The following is a 20,451-nucleotide window of genomic DNA, read 5'->3' as shown; positions in this document are numbered from 1 at the left end:
CATAAGTGTACTCCCCCGTGTCCGCCCATGTTTCCGCCCCGTTTTGCCCACTTTGAAACTACGCCCATGTGTCATTCCGCATGACGCCCATAATACGCCCATATTTCCCGAATGATTGCGGTGACCAGTTTTGTACGGGATTTGCCCGAACAGGTACGGAGTCAAGGCGTGGCACATGCGCGTAGCGTTCTCCACGCATGCGCAGACGCCGTAAAGACGCGATCCGAAAGTATGCGGGAAAGTACGCGTCAATCAGAATAAGGGCCTCGGTGGCAGGACAGGTGAGGAATGCAGGACCCGTAGGGAGGCGGGTGGTGGACGGCGGACGGGAGGATGGCGCCGGGTGAGCTGCTGCTGTTCACCCAGTCCCATCCTCCCTACCTCAATCTGACTTTTTAAAATTGGATTGAGATTGTCAGAAACGGGGACAAAACCTGTCAGATTTGGCCCAGTTTCAGACAAAAGCAGGCGGATTGGTGGCTATCCCGCCAATCCAGCTGCCTTTCGACAGGTCGGAGCATTCCGACCTGTCGGGAAAAAAATAGAGCTTAATGAATAGGTCGGAACCCATTCTTTCCGACAAGACGGCAGTTCTGACAGCAATTGAATATACTCCAGTCGCAATTAGACACAAGCCGCATATCATTGTATGTGAATAACAAATGTAATAAACAAAAAAACACAAAAATATTGACTGTATGAGTAGTTGGACCATCCATGAAGAACAGATAATGCTACATCTAATACTACAGTATCCAATGTGCTGCTTGCCTTATGTATGGTGGGATGGAGTGAACACTTTCCTACCTGGCTTTGGATAAGGAGGGAATTCCCCCTTGTAGCTCTCCCTCTCCAGAACATGAACAAACAGGACCCCAGAGGATGGATACACATTGTGGTCAGAATGCACCTTAGACAGGATGGTGAACACTGCAAAGTATAAACGACACAACACCATAGTTTGAGATAATACACATGTAGTACTACACAGCGCCACTAGAGGGATCACAGATCGCATGTTGCTGGGTGGAGGTAATATGTTATTAATATGTTAAGGCGGTAACAGGTTATCACACAGAATTTGACTGTATAATCTGACTAAGTGCTGGAGTTTATTTTAGGCTTCATTTGTTCAATGTAAAACAAACACAAAAAAGTGTTGCATGTACAGTAATAGCCCAGTGGTTCCCAAACAGTGTTCCTAGGGTGCTGCAAAGTCCTTGCAGGGGTGCCTCCAGTTGGTGGCCCAGAAGTCAAATTATTTATGGTCAAAGTTATAGGATAAACCGGTGCCAGTGGCTGCCAATCATAAAACCTGCAGCCAATCAGGAGCACACTAGTGCAATATGACTATCTTTGGCAAACTTGGCATCTTTCACAGAACTTTATTAAACGTGGGAGATAAAACACTAAGGGCCAGAAGTATCAAGCTTCAAAAAGTGGTGAAATGGAGAGTGATAAACAGCCAGCCAATCAGCTCCTACCTGTCAGAGACTGGGTGCCAGATACACTAAGCTTGAAAAGTGATAAAATGGACAGTGATAAACAACCAACTAATCAGATCCTGTCTGACATTTTTCAAACACAGTCTGTGACATGGAAGTTAGGTGCTGATTGGTTGGTTATCACTCTCCACTTTATAACTTTTTGAAGCTTGATACATCTGGCCCTAATTCACAACTTCTTGATTTTCCCGATGGTTTGTGGCCTACAGTATATCCTGCAAGACCAACACGTATCATTCTAATTATAATTGCCGCAGACTGGGCCTGATTCAGTTTATATGCAGGCATGATGGTTCATGTACAAATCTGATGTTTGTCAAAGTCATATTTAATATCTAGAACTAATATATTAACTAGGGAATATTATATAACTAGGGAATATTATATAACTAGGGAATATTTACCAAAAATATAAGTGTAAATGGCAGTGTAATCACTGCCATTTAATGCAGTTTCCCTAATACATAATATATCTTTATATGGCTCATGTGAACATGGGTAATAATAACAAAACTAAAATAGAATGTGAAAGTAATTTATCTCGTAGGCGCAAGTACAAGGCCCCCTTTGTGCTCACTCATCCCCGCGAGCGTCTTCTGACTTCTGTTACAGTGACAATAGTCTCATTTCTGACTGTGGTTACTCAGACATGCGATGGGTGTTCTCTACCGCCCAATTACATCGGAGCTTCTATCAGTGAGTTGGGGTCTGAAAAGTAATGCTATCCGCATACACTAACACAGAGGATTCCTCTAAGTAGCAGCGCCAGAACTTTGCCCGCCCAGTTCTGACCTGGCAATGTGATTATTGGTCATGTGTTATATGAGTTCACACATGTGCACTGCTGGTCCAGCATAGGGATGGCCATAGACCAATCAATGATTTGAAACCATTGATGGTTTATGGCCGAGGTTGAATACTTTTGCCGTTGAACCAGATGGTTTTCCTACATCGATGGCACAGGAGAACCAATGTTTTTTTTTGTTTTTTCAAAGTGCTGGGACACGCAGCATAGCTCCGCCCCTGACAACACTGAAGCCCCGCTCCTACATTCAGATTGACCCACGGGCCATTCATTTAAAGATAATGAATGATCATCAATAGCTAAAACTATTGATGGTTATCCATCACATAATCAATATCCATCCGGTAATCAATGCCATGAAAAGATGAATAAGCCCCTTGGTATGAAAACATAAAGTTCTTGATTTATGTAAAGTCCATTTAGGGCTGGACTTAAGGTCTCAGGACTATATCGTCATTTAAGTGCTGCATGTTACTATGGCAGGCTGGGCTGTAATGCAGGGTTGCATCTGACCCCCAACGCCCTCTTCGCAGAAATCAATCAATTTGGGGCTACGGGATGCTATACTTGCACATGCATTGCAGCTGGGTGGCAGGCAGAGGATGTCTGGCATGCTAGTGGCATTGTCATCGATGTCGGGAGTCTAGCGCCGGTCTCCTGACCAGTGTCGGGTATTCTAACCGGATCCTGATTCTCCATGTGTTGTATATTGGTCATAAGAAGGCTTAGAGTATTGCATATCATTCTGTTGCAGTTTACTTTTAGAATGCCTGGGACACTTTCTTGTGTTTGCCCCACAGACAGCAAGATGTCAGCCAGCCCCTGTATGTTATTATAAAATCACATATTTGTAACTCCAACATCATGTATAGGAAAGATCAGCCTCCCAGATCCCACCACTTCCATAGTGAAGCTGGGGGTCCATTTGCTTGATGGGCAAGTTGAATTAGTGTTACAATATAACCCCCAAAGACCCCACAGTGGTTTGGAGGCTCTGGGGGTCTGTGTAGGCAAATGCTACATCACTGCAGGTACCTGCAGATACTTGTCTGTGGTAACGGTGTGTCTGACCCATTGTTAACGTCTCTTTCAAATGGCTGCCATCTCAAAGGAGACAGTTATATATTTTGGGAGGAATGGTAGCAGGGGTGACAGACCCAATGGCAGCCTGGAATCCATGAAACATTTCTGGCAGGGGAGTGCCTTGTTTACTGTTATGCCACTGAGCAATATAATGTAACTTTGCCCTGACTCCCTACTACACAATATACTCTAATCACAGGCATTATGCTGCACCACGGCCATGTGGTGCAAATAACAGTGACACAGTTTCCTAAAGCAACCTGATATCAGGCATTAGCAGTCATGAAGGAGTATTATAATACATAGCTTTCAATATTTCTAATCAGGGGAAGCTCCAGTTAAAAATTCAAATAGGGGAGGCCCACCAACTGCCAGTGAGTCCCGGCAAAAGTGATACAATGGAGAGCGATAAACCACCAGCCAATCAGCTCCTGCCTGACATTTTTCAAACACAGCCTGTAACACATGGCAGGTAGGAGCTGATTGGCTGGTGGTTTATCACACTCCATTGTATTAACTTTGAAGCTTAGTGCATCTGGCCCGATGATTGTTAACACTTAAAATGGCAGTTGGTGTGACTCCCCTACAGTATTTGAATTTTAACTGTGCTGCAGCCCCACCTCTGGACCATATTAGGGTACAATCCTTTTCCATCTATTCTCAACGAGAATCAAATATTCTATGACAAAAGGGGGAAGAAGAGGGGCCAAGTTTATAACAACAGAGATCTTTAAACCATATTGAAAGCTGGATATAAATTGACAACTTTTTAAGGTCGAAACCAAGCTGCATTTGCCTATCATAAAATGCTGCTTTAAGTCTAGTGGCAAAATCAGATCCCAATCTCAACGTAATTAAGTAAGACTACTCTTGTATAAAAAACAAGAATGTTGACAGGAATACTGTAGTTCTGATAGCTAACATTGGGGATTTGTTCCAAATCCCAGTTCATGGTTCTAAATTTATGTTCACAGTTTTATTGGTCAAAGTTCAGTTTTGGCAACGTATGGTCACATTTCTCCTATCCAATCATTTGCCATTTTCGCTAAAATAAGATCCAAGGGGGAAAATTAACTAAGATGTGTATTCTACTTCACATGTGATGTTACATGGGCAACCAATCAGATCCCGTCTATCTAATGCTAAATTATCGGGTGCTAAATAAATACGTCGATTCTGATTGGTTACCCATAGCAACATCACATGTGAAGTAGAATACACATCTAAGTAAATTTCCCCCAAGGTGTTCTCCAGCCTTTTACTTTAAAAATCTCAAATAACCATTTCATATATTAGTAAAAATTTTAAATAAAAGCAAATAAAATATTTTATAAATATTTAAAGATGTCAGCAGGAGCTTAGTATACATTTATACAAGTAAATGGGCACTTGACATAAATTGACGCATTTTATGGGGTACTTGGGATAATTTGACAGAGACTTAAGTGCACTTGGGAAGCATTTGCAGTTAGAAAGGAAATGTTATGTACAGATCTTTAGAATCCCTGATTGGAGCCATCACAAACTGAATGCACACAAAAAAATTGATTGCGATTGTGTTGAAATGCTGCTTTTTAATGCTTTTGATACAAATAAAAAGAGTTTTAAGTAGCAGTGAAAAATATTTCGAATAAATAAAATAAAGTGAAAACTCTTTAATACTTTTCAAACAGAAAATTGACGATCAAGTTAATTCGACGGTAAAATACAAAAGGGTAAAGATAAAACATATATAACCCGATGATGAGATGAACTGTGCACTTTTTGCACTGTTTATACTACTCATATTTACCTTGTTGCCACTGAGAAAGAGTAGCTAGTAGGTTACTGGGCCTTTTTACGTAGACAAAATTCAGCGAGCTCCAGAGGCGTATCCAGCAAGGGGTGAAAAGGGCGATTGCCCCACTTTAACACTTCTTCCCTGCCCACTTCCTGTTTGCTGCTTTATATTTGGGCTGCGGCACACTAGCACATTAGCTGTGGCGATACCCTTACCTATGGGCTTCTATCGCCGCCTGCAACAGAACACAGACGCTTACCCCTTTCCCCGCCCTCCATCGAACTCCTCCTCCCCCTAGCAGTATGTCACAGCCGGATGTCCTTCCGGCTGCAGGGGGAGGAGGAGGCGCCCGGGACAGCCGCTGAGCCGGGGATGTGACTGAGACCCCCCCGTACACCACATCACAGGTATCGCAGGGGGCAGGGGTGCCAATTTGTGTTTTTGCTGGAGGGTGCTCAGGGAGGTGTAGCCTCATGAGGAGGGGCATGTCATTTGGGGAGGGGGTGTGGCCCGGCAGTGTTTTGACCTGGGCGGTCCTGTGTCATGGTGTGCAGTGGCTAGTGCTGCACACTGTATACACGGCACATGGTGGTGTGCTTGCCTCCCACTGTGGGCACACATGCTGCAAGTACGGGGAGAGCACACATTGGGCAGCACGCGTGCTGCACGCTGCCTGTTGCTCGCCGGGCGGCAGGTTCGGTGGTGGGGCGCAGCGGACACGAATCAGCAGGTGGATGTGGCCTGGCAGTGGGACTTAGGAGGTTGCGGGCCAGTGGGTGCTCATAGTTTTCTGTGGGTGCTCTGGCCCTTGAGCACCCACAGAATCGGCACCTATGGGGGGGGGGCCTCCCTCACCGCTTTGCGATGCTAGGCGCATATGTTATACATATGCGCTAGCATCGCTGCGGCAGCGCGCCAATGTATTTTAATACATCCCGCCCAGGGAGAGAGCTGCTGCAGCAGCCTCCATTTCCGGTACAGCACACCTGCTTTGGTGCTCGGCTGGGGAGAGTACAGGAAGGCAGCGTCTGCTGTCTACCTGCCAGATTACCACTTTGCTGTTATACAGCTGCCAGCGATAGTGGGTGGGGGAGAAGTGTTATGGAAAGGGGATCAACCTGATTGGACCCCCACCCCTGGATGCGCCACTAGTGGGTTCGTGTTGATGGATCTGCAAGCTATTCGCAAGTGGGGAATGGAATTGGTGCTCCATAAGAATACACATTTATTTCTGTACATGGAGTATCTACGGCTGATTTACATTCATCTCAGCATCCGGCCAACTGGAAGTCACAAATTATGTAAGTCGCACACTAAACGCACAACCCAGGATTTAATTCACAGATAACTTACCTCGTAAATCAAATATATACGTGCACATTTAAACACGACAGATGTATTAAAGTATTTTATAGACGGGGGATTTGTTACTGATGAGCATGTCCCGCAGCGCAGCCTGGACTCACCATCTCTCCTCCCAGCAGGGTATTGTCTGCTGGTTACACGGAGGCTGGGCCTCTTAGCCATCCAGTAATTTGATTCATTTTTGCCATCAGCCCAGCTTAGCAAAATCGCTTTTTTTCAGAACAAAACAAAACAATGTCAGATTAATAGAGATATTGCAGATCTGCTGTCTCCAGCTTACCTCACAATCACAGACAGATGTTACATAGTGAATTGATTTCTAGGTTTAAAAGCAATCACGTGTATAATATGCAATTAGGGTCAGCAATGAGAGCATTGTTGGAGAGCGGCATTGGGACGAAGGGGACGTGGTCGTTCTCATACAGAGCTCATGTGCCACTAGGATGGCAGATTGTAGTTAATGTCCGTTACAATAAAAATCATATATTCAGATGACATGTCTGCCCCAGAAGCAGTGGCGGCTCCTGCCTTTAGACTTAAGGGGGGCTGCAATTGCCTGGGTACTGCTCGTTGCAAAGGGAACACAACATAAATAAAGTAACCTTGATTGTGATTGCTCTGTACCAGTGTTTTTGTGCATATACTGTAAACAAATGATGTACCCATATGCACACAAACACAGGAACAGAGCAAAATACACACTTTGAATAACTGAATAATATTAACTAAGTACAGAAAATATCCTATTCAAGATCTACACACAAATAATAGTTTAAATAAATATTATGCACAGTGCAGGGCCGTAACTAGGGGGGGGGCTGGGGGGTCACGCGCACCGGGCGCTGGAGGGGGGGGGGCGCTGTCACGTCCGGGAGCAATGGCGTAACTATAATGAGCCAGAGAGCCGTTGGAAGTGGCCGCATCCATGCCTACTCCCCCTGCCATAGGTGTGCGCATTGGGATGCTGGTCATTAGGAGGTGCACCCCCGGCAGCACCTCCTTTTGACAGCAGCAGTAGCAGTGATGATGCGGCTTGGTCGGGCTGGCTGCTGACGTGTGCTTCCGCTGCACGCTGCAGCCGCGTATTGTGTTCTTCACTGCAGCCCGCCCACCAGCCTCCTTCTCCCGCCCCGGCAGCTTCTAAACTGAAACCCATTTCTGTGGTTATCGGGTGGGCCGCCCGCCTACCTGGTCCCCCAGCTCCTGTCCTTACTAGCACCAGCATGCCAGCGCCGCTGAGGAGCATTCATATACAAGAGGGAGCAGTGGCGGTGGTAGAAGCAGGGAGGAGCAGTGAACCCCCACGCCAATGGTAAGATGCTACTCGCAGTGGCTACCTGGGGATGGGGGAATATGTGTATATTTGTTTGACAAGGCTGAGTACACTAGACGGTGGTGGGGCATATGTATAATGGGCATCATGTGTGTGGCATAAGTTTAATGGAGCATCACGGTGTGTGTCATATGTATAATGGGCATCACAGTGTGCGTCATATGTATAATGGGCATCACATTGTGGGGCATATGTAATGGACATCATGTGTGTGGCATATGTATAATGGGCTTTATGTGTGTGGCATAAGTTTAATGGAGCATCACGGTGTGTGTCATATGTATAATGGGCATCACAGTGTGCGTCATATGTATAATGGGCATCACATTGTGGGGCATATGTAATGGACATCATGTGTGTGGCATATGTATAATGGGCTTTATGTGTGTGACATATGTTTAATGGAGCATCACGGTGTGTGTCATATGTATAATGGGCATCACAGTGTGCGTCATAGGTATAATGGGTATCACGTTGTGTGGCATATGTATAATGGACATCATGTGTGTGGCATATGTATAATGAGCATCCAGGTGTGGGGCATATGTATAATGGAGCATCACGGTGCGGATAGGTATAATGGACATCATGGACTGCACTTTTGGGGTCATGTGTATCTGGCACTGCACTATTGGGGGCATATGTGTATCACACCTCCATTTTCCATGGCCGCACCCCATGTGGCTACAGCTCTTAAGAGAGCTGACCATGCCCTCATAGCGGGAAAAATGGGGGATGTAGCCTCGCAGGAGTTCCACGGTAGTAGGTGAACCCTCTAATTTTGGGCGCGTGCAGATGTCTCCTCTCCTCTGCCTCCAGTGTTGGGATGTATGTTTGTGACGTATTGGACATTGCAGTGTGTGGCATATTGTTTATCATTCAGGGACAGTGTTCTATCCAGTGGCAGCAGCAATTAACCATTGCTTATAATGTGTACTGGGGGGCATAACGGTGTGTGCTATAATGTGTACTGGGCATTACGGTTTGTGGTGTAATGTGCTCTGGGCATTACGGTGTGTGCTGGAATGTGTACTGGGCATAACCGTGTGTGCTGTAATGTGTACTGGGCATTACGGTGTGTGCTATAATGTGAACTGATACTACTATGTGACCACACCACTTCTCCCACCCCCCCCACCCCCCCCTTCGGCGCGCACTGTCCCTATATATATATATCATAATATATGATATATTGTCTTATTTGTTGGTTTAATATCTCCCTTCTGCTGTCTGTAAGCACATATATATATATACAATTTTTTTTTTGGGGGGGGGGGGGGGGGGGGGGGCACTAAATGAATGTCTTGCCCCGGGCACCAGAAACCCTAGTTTCGGCCCTGCACAGTGGCTCAAATATTATTAAAATAAAAAAAAACCATGCGCCTGTCTGGTGCAATGCATACCTTCCTTCAGCTGCATCACACTGAGTGACTCACTGAAGTCTGGGCATGCTCACTGCAGAGGATTTGCTTCTGCTGAGCTGCACAGGCAGCAGCCCATGGAAGCACTGTAGCTCTGGTAATGTGCACAGAACACAGAATGGCTTCCTGCTGGAAAGCTATTGCTGTCATCTCTCCATGTACTGGCAGCCCAAGTGGGGGAGGAGTTTCAGTCCTCTGTATGATGGACAGTAGCAGCTTCCAATAGGAAGCTACTACATGCTGAACTCCTCCCCACATGAAAGGTCACACATGGAGCCTGGTGTTGTGACTCCTGACAGCTAAGATATGTGATCATGTGACACATGAGGACTGGGAGTGACACAGACAGCTAGAAGAGAGCTCCAGAGGTCGACCCCGCCACCCCCCTCCCCGAGGGTAGAATGTGCACCCCCCTCTTGTGCGAACACATGCACGTGAACGCGCATGCACACCAGCGGACTCGCGCACACCAGAGCTCTGGGGCGCAGGAGTCGCCAAAGCCCACAAGCCATACACCAATCTATACCCATTCAGCCTTCTCTACCGTTGCCATTGGTAATGAGGGCAGGGTTACATCTCTTCTCTCTTCATGTCCCAGCAAAATGAACTGTTTACTCAGAACCCCGCCCTTTATACGATCTCTTAAGGCCCCCATACATAGAGCCGACTTGTCCTAAGGACAAGTCGGACCCAATTCTCCTCCGCGCCGCCCGGCATACGATTAGGACTTTGATGTGCCATTTTTTACATGTGATAAATCGCATGCGATTTATCACATGTAAAAAAAAATAACAGGGAGCTGCAGGGTGGTGAGGAGCAGTGGGGGCGGGCGGCTGGGGAGGAAGCAGTGGGGCAGCAGCGTTACGAGATGAGTCGGGGCGGGCGGCGGTGACCATCAGTCTCCTCTGTCCAGCGCTGTAGCGGGCGTTCAGCGGCGGCTATTACATCTTTTAAAATAATGTGTCAAATGATTTTCCGGCTGATTGGCTGACAGTGCTCCATCTCAGCCAATCAGCGGCCGCGGAGGGAGGCCACTGATTGGGTGAGAGTGCTCTATCTGGCCAGTCTTTTCAAATGCAGCAGCGCTTCCCGCCCCACCGGCAAATAGCGCTAATGGGAAAGATGGTGGCCGGGTGGCGGGGATCCGACCATCCTCGCTGGGGAAGGGGATCAGGGCGGCGGTGGCGGTAGCTAGGAGCCCGAAGCGGCGAAGCACTATTTGCCGGCGGGGGCGGGAAGCGCTGTTGAATTTGAAAAGACTGGCCGGATGCTGATTGGCTGAATTCAGCCAATCAGCATTCAGCCAGTCATTTTAAATGCAGCAGCGCTTCTCGCCCCCCCTGCCGGCAAATAGCGCTTCGCCGAATCAGGCTTCTAGCTACCGCCACCGCCCTGATCCCCCTGCCCGGATCCCCCAGCGAGGGTGAGCGGATTCCTGGACCCCGGCCACCATCTTTCCCATTGGGCTGGGCCGGGGGCCCCTAGGTCCTAGGGCCCCCGGGCAACTGCCCATCGTGCCCAATGGGAAAGACGGCACTGAGCCTATGGACTCTTGATCGCACTGGCGCTGGGGCAGTGCAGTCAGTGGGGTTGGCTAACCGCGCATTAGGGGTCAGTGCTAACCGCACATACGCAGACCCCCCGGCTTCCAGCTGAGCGCATCGCAGGGATGGGCTCCTATCGGAGCGGGGATGATACATCCCGCCGTTAGGATCACATTTTACTTTATTGATATTCCTCCCAATGTGCACACAATCGATCGAACGGCCTGTCAAAATTGTGCTTTCGGACCTGATATTGTTCTCATGTATGACCTCCTTAAGTGTTGGATGTAGCAAAATGTAATAAAAACTCTGAAAACTGCAGTTTTCTGAGATTTGACCTCATTCTCCATAATCATCAAGCTCCAGAAAGCCAAACTTTTTTAAGAGCTTGTACTCAATAGGCAACACCAACCTATAGAAGCCTATGACCTTGATTCCGCATGAATCCTGGAGAGGGATCTGATGTGATCCCTCCCAGTATCCTCCATGACTGACTCATGAGCTGGATTATTGCTGTACATTCACAATAAAACTCCTGTGTCATGCGATAAAAAAAAAAAAAACCTTTATGTACTGTATATGTGTGTATATGGGACTGGGAATATATATTGCAAACTCTACTGGGGGAAGAAACTGGTGACCGCAATATTCTCTATTCACCCACATCGCGGGGTGATTTTCATGGCAACGGGCAGTGTTTTCATGGGAACATAAAACGCTGGGTGTGACTACCCGCCACCATCCCTCCCTCCACCCCCCCGGCCGCAATGGTGGGTGCAAGCACCCAGCGTACACTCTGTTCACCATGGCCGCCCGCACCCTGCGCATTTAAAAAACATGAGCATGTAAACCAGAATAATCCCCATTGTGTGCGCTATGTAAATAACTGTTACTAGATAAATAATATTCGCCAACCTACTGTCTAGTTGTATATTGCAGATACCATTATACATGTACACATACATTTTGTAATCATTCATATAAATTGCTGAATGTTGAAGTCTGCCCTATTCCCAGAGGAGGCCGTCACACCTAAAAATGGCTACTGAAGTTTTCATGCCAAAATGTTAATAGGAAATAGACAATGCTGCCAGAATTCCTGCCATGGGTGCAGCCAGCAATAATGGAGGCTTTTTATTTGTTGGTACTCAGTCAGCTCTACTGTGTCTGGCTGTCTCTGTAAGCTGTATCTTCCGGTTATATATGTAATACATGTCTGCCATCCGTTATTTTCCCTCATGCTTTATTTCTTTCTTTTTTTGCCCGTCTTAATCTTTTAGCTGAGTCTTTCCTCTGCAATTTGGGAAAATGTTCTAGTGGTCAGGAAATCAAAGTGACAGGCGACGGCCGGCTTCATGCTTGCCAACGTTCTAAAACTATTTCCAGTGCAGTGCTGCTTCTGTGCTCATCCATCTAAGCAGGTCTGATGTGCTACCGACTAACAGACCTGGTGCACTACAATTCCCAGCACTCCATGTTTACAGCACTTGATTCCAATTTGATAACAACTACAATAATCCTTAACTTACAAGGCCCAGAGTATAAGAACAGGTTGAGAGAACGCAGGACCATAACATGGGTGGTGGGGAGTGTAACACCGCACACAGTGCTGCAGGTTAGGGGTACTGTTTGCAGCACATAATTTTCAGTTTTAATTACTTTCACTTGTAGCTTCCCTCCTCTTTGAAATCTGGCATCTCTTGACCACCCCTGTCTCCTCCTCCCACTCCTGATGCTGATGTATCCGGGACAAGTAGATTCAGTTACAAATATCACCGCTTTTATGCAGGATCGAATAGCGCAATGGGTAGGGTGTTTAACTGGAATGCAATAGGTTATGGGTTTGAATCCTGGGTATGGCTGTATATTGAAATGTGTATAAAGGGTATTGTAACTGAATAACAAAGATCGCTGAAGTTTAATGCATAAATGCAAGGGGCAATTCTCTTTCTGACACAGGGCACTAAAAATTCTAGTTACAGCGCTATGAAAAAAATAGGGACATTCCCAGTAATGGCACTTTGCGTCTTTGAATGGTTTATTACATCCAACTACAAATGCACTTCCTGATTAAAAGTTATACTGGGAGACACAAAGCAATCCACATGTAACACCCATGAGCCTGAGGAGACACAGGGGGACATGAGGCTGGAAAGACATGGGGGGGGGGAAACGTCATGAGGCTGGAGAAACATAGGAGGGGGGAGGGGGCATGAGGCTGGAGAGGCATAGGCAGAGCCGGCCCTAGGCATAGGCAAACTAGGCAAATGCCTAGGGCATTTGGAATGCATAGGGACACCAGCAGCTTCTGCTGATTAAAATGATATGCAGCATGCCTGTATTCTGTGAGTGAGTGAGGCTGCATCTGCATATGAAATAGTGTATTCATGGAAATCTCTGTAACATAGCATTCTGTATGCAGGTACAGCCACAGTCGCACACAGAATATAGGCAGGTTGCATGTCATTTTAATCATTGGAAGCTCTTTATGAGTCCTGGTCACATAACAATGCAAATACGATGAATTTTCAGCAAAAAAGGCACCTAACGTTAGCAGAACTGGCCAGGAGCTGCATGACCTATTGAGGCAAGATGTATGAGGAAACATCTGTATCCAAGCAGAGGCAGAGGTCACAGTGTTAGCGGCTGTGCAAGTGCTATCTGCGGGTGGGTTGGTTGTGCAATAGTGCTCGGCATATGTGTAAGGGGCATTATGTGTGTCATGTATAAATGCATTAATAATGTGCGACATATGTGTAACAGGCATTATGTGTGTCATGTGTATAAGGGCATTAATAATGTGCGACATATGTGTAAGGGGCATTATGTGTGTCATGTGTATAAGGGCATTAATAATGTGCAACATATGTGTAAGGGGCATTATGTGTGTCATTATGTGTATGAAGGGCATTTATAAAGGTTGGCATAATGTGTAAGGGGCATTATGGTTATAAGGACATTAATAATGTGTGTCATGAATAAGGGGCATTACTGTGTGGTATTATCAGGAGTGCCGAGAGAAAGGTGTAGGGGGTACAAATTACCCAGGCCAAAGTCTGATGGAAGGGCCCAGTGGGGGCCCCGGGCCCCCTTCCCTTAAGTGACAGCAGCAGCTGCAGCTCTTCTCCTCTGCCCAGCACACACAGCTTTGTGCTAGGTTGCAGTGTGACCATGGAGGTGCTTAAAATACAATATTTTCTAAGGGTATAATGTGAATAATGTGAGGAGTAATGTACATAAGGTAAAGTGGTACCACTGTGTGATGTAATGTGAATAAGGGACACCATCGCATGATATAATGTGAATAAAGTGGCACTACTGTGTGGCATAATTTGAATTGGGGGTACTATTGTGTGGCCATGCCCCTTCCCAGCAAGAACACACCCCTGTTTGGGCTGCACACCGAATGTGTGTGCTGTTTCTATTTAAAATATTGCGGGTAAGTGATGACTGCTATGATGAGGGTTGATGGTGCTGGGAAAGGGGAGCAGGGTCAGAGGCGGAACAAGTGGCGGTGCTAGGGGGCACCAGCCAAAATCTTGCCTAGGGCATCATTTAGGCTAGGGCCGGCTCTGCCCATGGGCCTGAGGAGACACAGGGGGACATGAGGCTGGAAATACATGGGGGGGGGGGGGGGGGGGGTACGGGGACATGAGGCTGGAGAGACATAGGAGGGGGCATGAGGCTGGAGAGGCATAGGTGTGGGCTTAATTTCACAATTGAATGGTTCTAGAGAGCCTATTTGCAGCTATGAAGAAAGCTGAATACTCTTTGGGGGAGGGAGAGAGTTCCTGAGGTAATGCCAGCACTTGCAGATCTACTAGTATCAACATCCCCATACAGTAAATATAGAAACTGATAAGCAGCTCATGCATTATAATAGGAAGTAACGTAACCTTAGTCTTGTTACTATTACTATGCATCCAGACAATAAAAAAAGTTTTTGTTCTATGTTACCATATTTGGCCAAATATTAGACATAAATACATATTCTCTGCCAGCACAACTCCCAGCAAAGCCTTGTGCAGCAGAAGCATTCATAGGCACTTATAAAAATGCTAAAAGTACAGTATTACATGCAACAAAACTCTGCCTCTGTCCACGCAAACGTTCCAAACATCAAACTATGAACAAACTCCTGTGTAATAACCTATCATACTAAGATGATTAACACAACTCCTGCTGAAAGTTTTCTGTACTGTAAAGTGAAGCCCTGGCTGGGCTGATTAGCAGGATCTTGGTGTTCACTTTGCTTAAGATGTAGGCGAATAAAGCACATGATACATATAATATACAGCAGGGGTGCAACATGTAACTGACTGGTGCTTTTCCTGAGTCGTTTACATAAGTGAATATATTGAATATTTTAGAATCTATCTTCATCCACGTCATCTATAAACACACTCTATTAAGTTTTGACTTGTTGCTCTGGCACACTACTTAAGTTGCCCTTCTATTAAATTATTCTAGTGTTTTAATGTATTAAAACTGGCGGAGAGTGCTCTCTCTCTCGGCTGCTGATTGGCTGGGAGAGAGAGCATTTTCAGCAGCCGGCCTATCTGTTTAATTTTCAAATTATGCCGCCGCTGTCCGCAGTATCCGCTCAATCAACACTTCCCGGACACTGCGGACTACCCACTCCGACCGCCGCTGAACCCACAGCCCCCCAGGCGCTTCACGCTGCCCGGACCCCATGCTGCCCAGGTACCATCAGATTCTAGTTATCGTTTTATAGAATATACTTCATAAATTATAACTAGAATCTGATTGTTAAGGGCATCACTGCCACTGGGCAGCATTGCCGCTATGACTTGAGATGTGTTACAAAGGTTCTACTAGACTTGAGATCTACTATCAAGTATATTCTTTGAGGTCTATTGTGAAACGTTGAATGCTACCAATTCATGGTCTACTAATAATAAAACAAATATCAGAACATTTAACATTTTGAGCAGTATGGCTATGACTATGGTGCTTATGGTATCTCCAGAATAGTCTTCCTTGAGAAAGCCTCCAGGTAAGGTATGCTGGATGTTCCCAGGGGTCTCTGTGTACACAGGGGTCCCCAGCACCATGGCCCATAGTCTTGCTTCAGGTATCTTATATCTATTATCAGATGTTCCGTCATCAGTCGCTGTGTATGTGACCTCCCTGTACTGCCTTGACATTAGGGGGTCACCCAGGTCCATCTTAATGCAAGGGCTTACTGAGCAGCTGCCCTAGGTCCCCACAACTCTAGAGGCTTTCAAGAAGGGGTTTGCTGGTGCCTACGGACTTTCTTGTGAGGCTAGTAGAGATTGCCGGTGATTTTTGCACCACGAGAGCCACCTCATCTTCCAGGGATTCGGGACTACCCAATATATCGTGGTCTCTTGCAGCTACGAGGGTGGGCTAGTACGGGCTTAGCTATAACAGATTGACCATACAAAGGGTTTGAAAAAGATGGAAGCCTTTCTACAATTGGGAATGTGTAAGCTCTCAAAAGCAGGACCCTCCTTCCTCTTGTTCCATCCCTCGTCCCAGGTCCCCAATCTCAGCCAATAGCTATAGAATATAGTTATTTCTACACATAAAAGTGTGTGTGTATTCTGTAAAGGTGCAGAAACACGATGAGAATTTGGCTATGTACGATTTGGACTATGTGATTTCCCTTTAACTCCCTGGAGACCAGAACCGTAAAATCTTGACTATAATAACTTGAGGTTTTGGCTATGGATGTTTTTGACTATACCAGAACTAGAACAATTTACTGTATACAATATAGTCATAAACGACTTGCCTGCAGAGTCTATTTTTTGTTGCGATTCCACGGGACGGGCATCGACACCCTAAGCTGTATACAGATGGAGCAAGGATTATCTATCTGGCCAGCGCACCGGAGCTTTCCGCCTCATTGGGCCATTCGCAGAGAATGGGACGCGCGTGTGTGTGTGAGATAACGCGCGCCAAGGCGGAAAGCGTGAGTGTGTCTTGGCGAACGGCGTGCCAAGATGGAAAGCTCCGGCGTGCTGGACTGATAGCTAAACCTGGGTCTATCTGTAGGCACTGTGTGATTTGTGCTAAATATACCGCCAAAATCGGAAGGTTAAATCGCACTGTGTGTGTGCACTTTAAGGTACTGCGGAAATTTGTGATGCCTTATAAATGAACACACAAATAAATAACAATAATATTTTACTAATCTATTGTCATTCTAAATTGTGTTTCTCACTGTGACCTATGTTCACTTACAATTATTCCACAGCGGGCCACGCCGTGATTGAAACGTAAAGGTGCCCATACTCTTGTCCGATTCGGGACGATTTCACCCGATCCCTGGGAAATCGGTCTAATTCGGATATGAATGACGTCCCCCTTGGCCAGAGGTCGGACCTGCTGTCTGTCCGACCTTTGACTCAGCCCCGCTCCCGGCGGTAGGGAGCGGGTTCGCATGCGATACATCGCATGTGAAAGGACCGCACGTGATGTACCAAGGTCCCAGGTGGCTCAAAGGGGTGGGATGGCCCATACACTGCTGCGATACATCGGTGCTTTGGCGTGTCACGTTATGCATGAAGGAATCGCACAAATGGCGGCTTTACTACAGGAAATGTACACTATAGTCACAACTTCCTACCCCCCGCAGCCAATGAAGCCTTTAGGGCAGGAACGCCGCACAGTGCTGCAAAGTGCTTGTACCGTACAGACGTATGACACAAGCACTTTGCATACAAATAAAAATATTAAAAATATATATAATTAACGACAGTGATATAGTGGTACCGAGCAAAACACAGTCAGCACAAGCCGGGTGTATGTAGGTATCATGTGTTACATATGTTCATAAAAAGGGGGGGAATAAATGACGGTGCTGACGTATATAAATCCAGATATTAACCACATACACCGTGTGTGCTGTAACCAGCGACGTACAGTCAATGATATCACCTTCTCCATACATTTATCTCTATGCAAGCGTTATGCACACAATGCATAGTATAGATCCCCAGACCCATCTGTACATAATGTGCCCCTGCACAGCCACAGGCAATCCTTGCAGGATCAGGCAGCAGCTGGCCAGATGTAGGCAGGGAGCAGGCTCATATTTTCCATCCTGCCAGTGGCACAGGCTCTATGTGGCAGGGAGAGGCAGAGACTGGCCGTAGGCTAGCGGAGGGTTATAGTATGCACACAGACCTGTCAGCAGTAGGGTGCTGGATCTCAGAGCTGTGGGCTTCATGCGCAGCGCAGCTTCCATCAGTGCCTGCAACATTTCTCCATTTATTCTCCCAGATTCAGTTTGTGTAGGGCAACAGCAGCTCCTGAGCAGCAGCAGCAGCAGCATCCCCTCCTCTTCCTCTCCCCTCCTTCCATCTTCATCCCTCCTTCCTCCACCTCCCTACATGTCCCCCACTCTCTCCTCTGTCATACAGCAGCTAGAGGACATGGAGCGAGGAGGGTACCTCTGTCACAGTCTGGAATTCCTCATGTTTGGGGGAGGACTAGGGAACAGAGGCTGTTTGTATGTCACAGACTGACTAGTGATGTATTGTGTGCTACCAGCGGTATGATGCCCACATGCTGTATAGTGTAATAGTGTTGTGGGGCCGCTGCTGTGCCAGCACATGTTAATGTGTGCTGCCGGGTAATATGTCCTGCATAGTAATACGTCCTTACCCAACGCTGGGATCCCGACTGTTAAAACACGGACAGATGGGTTCCCGACGGCCACCGGCTATTCTCCCTCGTGGGAGGGAGAATAGAATAGGTGGCTTGCGTAGCGAGTCTGCAAGGGGCTTTGTTGCGCTCGCCATGCTGTCTGAGTCTGGCCAGTCGGGATCACAACGTCGGGCTAATGACTGTCGCGATCCCGACTGTCGGTACCCTATACCACACCCGTCCTGCCTGGTAATATGTCCTGTGTGGTAAATACGTCCTGCCGGACCGGTTAATATGTCCTGCGTGGTAAATACGTCCTGCCAGGTAATATGTCCTGCGTGGTAAAACATCCTCCCGGGAAATACTGTATGTCCTGTGTGGTAGATACGCCCTGCCGGGTAATATGTCCTGCGTGGTACATATGTAGTGCCAGGTAATATGTCCTGCCGGGTAATATGTCCTGTGGGGTAGATACACCCTGCCGGGTAATATGTCCTGCGTGGTACATATGTAGTGCCAGGTAATATGTCCTGCCGGGTAATATGTCCTGCGTGGTAGATACGTCCTGCCGGGTAATATGTCCTGCGTGGTAGATACGTCCTGCCGGGTAATATGTCCTGCGTGGTAGATACGTCCTGCCGGGTAATATGTCCTGCGTGGTAGATACGTCCTGCCGGGTAATATGTCCTGCGTGGTAGATACGTCCTGCCGGGTAATATGTCCTGTGTGGTAGATACGTCCTGCCGGGTAATATGTCCTACATGGTAGATACGTCCTGCCGGGTAATATGTCCTGCATGGTAAATACGTCCTGCCGGGTAATATGTCCTGCGTGATAGATACGTCCTGCCGGGTAATATGTCCTGCGTGGTAGATACGTCCTGCTGGGTAATATGTCCTGCGTGGTAGATACGTCCTGCCGGGTAATATGTCCTGCGTGGTAGATACGCCCTGCTGGGTAATATGTCCTGCGTGGTAGATACGTCCTGCCGGGTAATATGTATGCGTGGTAGATACGTCCTGCCGGGTAATATGTCCTGCGTGGTAGATACGTCCTGCCGGGTAATATGTCCTGCGTGGTAGATACATCCTGCCGGGTAATATGTCCTGAGTGGTAGATACGTCCTGCTGGGTAATATGTCCTGCGTGGTAGATACGCCCTGCCGGGTAATATGTCCTGCGTGGTAGATACGTCCTGCCAGGTAATATGTCCTGCGTGGTAGATACGTCCTGCCAGGTAATATGTCCTGTGTGGTAGATACGTCCTGCCGGGTAATATGTCCTGTGTGGTAGATACATCCTGCCGGGTAATATGTCCTGCGTGGTAGATACTTCCTGCCGGGTAATATGTCCTGCGTGGTAGATACGTCCTGCCGGGTAATATGTCCTGCGTGGTAGATACGTCCTGCCGGGTAATATGTCCTGCGTGGTAGATACATCCTGCCGGGTAATATGTCCTGCGTGGTAGATACGTCCTGCCGGGTAATATGTCCTGCGTGGTAAATACGTCCTGCCAGGTAATATGTCCTGCGTGGTAGATACGTCCTGCCGGGTAATATGTCCTGTGTGGTAGATACGTCCTGCCGGGTAATATGTCCTGCGTGGTAGATACGTCCTGCCGAGTAATATGTCCTGCGTGGTAGATACGTCCTGCCGGGTAATATGTTCTGTGTGGTAGATACGTCCTGCCGGGTAATATGTCCTGCATGGTAGATACATCCTGCCGGGTAATATGTCCTGCCGGGTAGATATGTCCTGCCGGGTAGATATGTCCTGCCGGGTAATATGTCCTGCATGGTAGATACGTTCTGCCGGGTAATATGTCCTGCGTGGTAGATACGTCCTGCCGGGTAATATGTCCTGCGTGGTAGATATGTCCTGCCGGGCAATATGTCCTGCCGGGCAATATGTCCTGCCGGGTAATATGTCCTGCGTGGTAGATATGTCCTGCCAGGTAATATGTCCTGCCGGGCAATAT

At 47.2% G+C, this 20,451-nt stretch overlaps 1 protein-coding gene across 6 annotated transcripts in view; it reads right to left on the bottom strand.

Annotated features, from left to right (window-relative positions):
* Positions 1-18,271, bottom strand: part of SGCE (sarcoglycan epsilon) — a 74,901-nt gene extending 56,630 nt beyond the window's left edge. The window contains exons 1-2 of one of the 6 annotated variants that reach the window (XM_083189437.1): positions 18,013-18,268; positions 808-930 (exon numbers count right to left, since the gene is read on the bottom strand). In XM_083189437.1, the coding sequence (XP_083045563.1) occupies positions 808-930; positions 18,013-18,160 (271 nt within the window). In that variant the 5' untranslated portion in view covers positions 18,161-18,268. Of the gene's footprint in view, positions 1-807; positions 931-18,012 lie in introns of all 6 variants that reach the window. The other 5 variants (XM_083189440.1, XM_083189436.1, XM_083189439.1 and 2 more) reach the window with 5 other exon arrangements.
* Between the last annotated feature and the right edge of the window lie 2,180 nt (positions 18,272-20,451).

This window comes from Crinia signifera, chromosome 5 (assembly GCF_055691185.1).
Source record: "Crinia signifera chromosome 5, ASM5569118v1, whole genome shotgun sequence".
Classification (NCBI taxonomy): Eukaryota; Metazoa; Chordata; class Amphibia; order Anura; family Myobatrachidae; genus Crinia; species Crinia signifera.
Note: the sequence above shows the minus strand (reverse complement) of the source record. Positions and strands in the feature narration are given on the sequence as shown.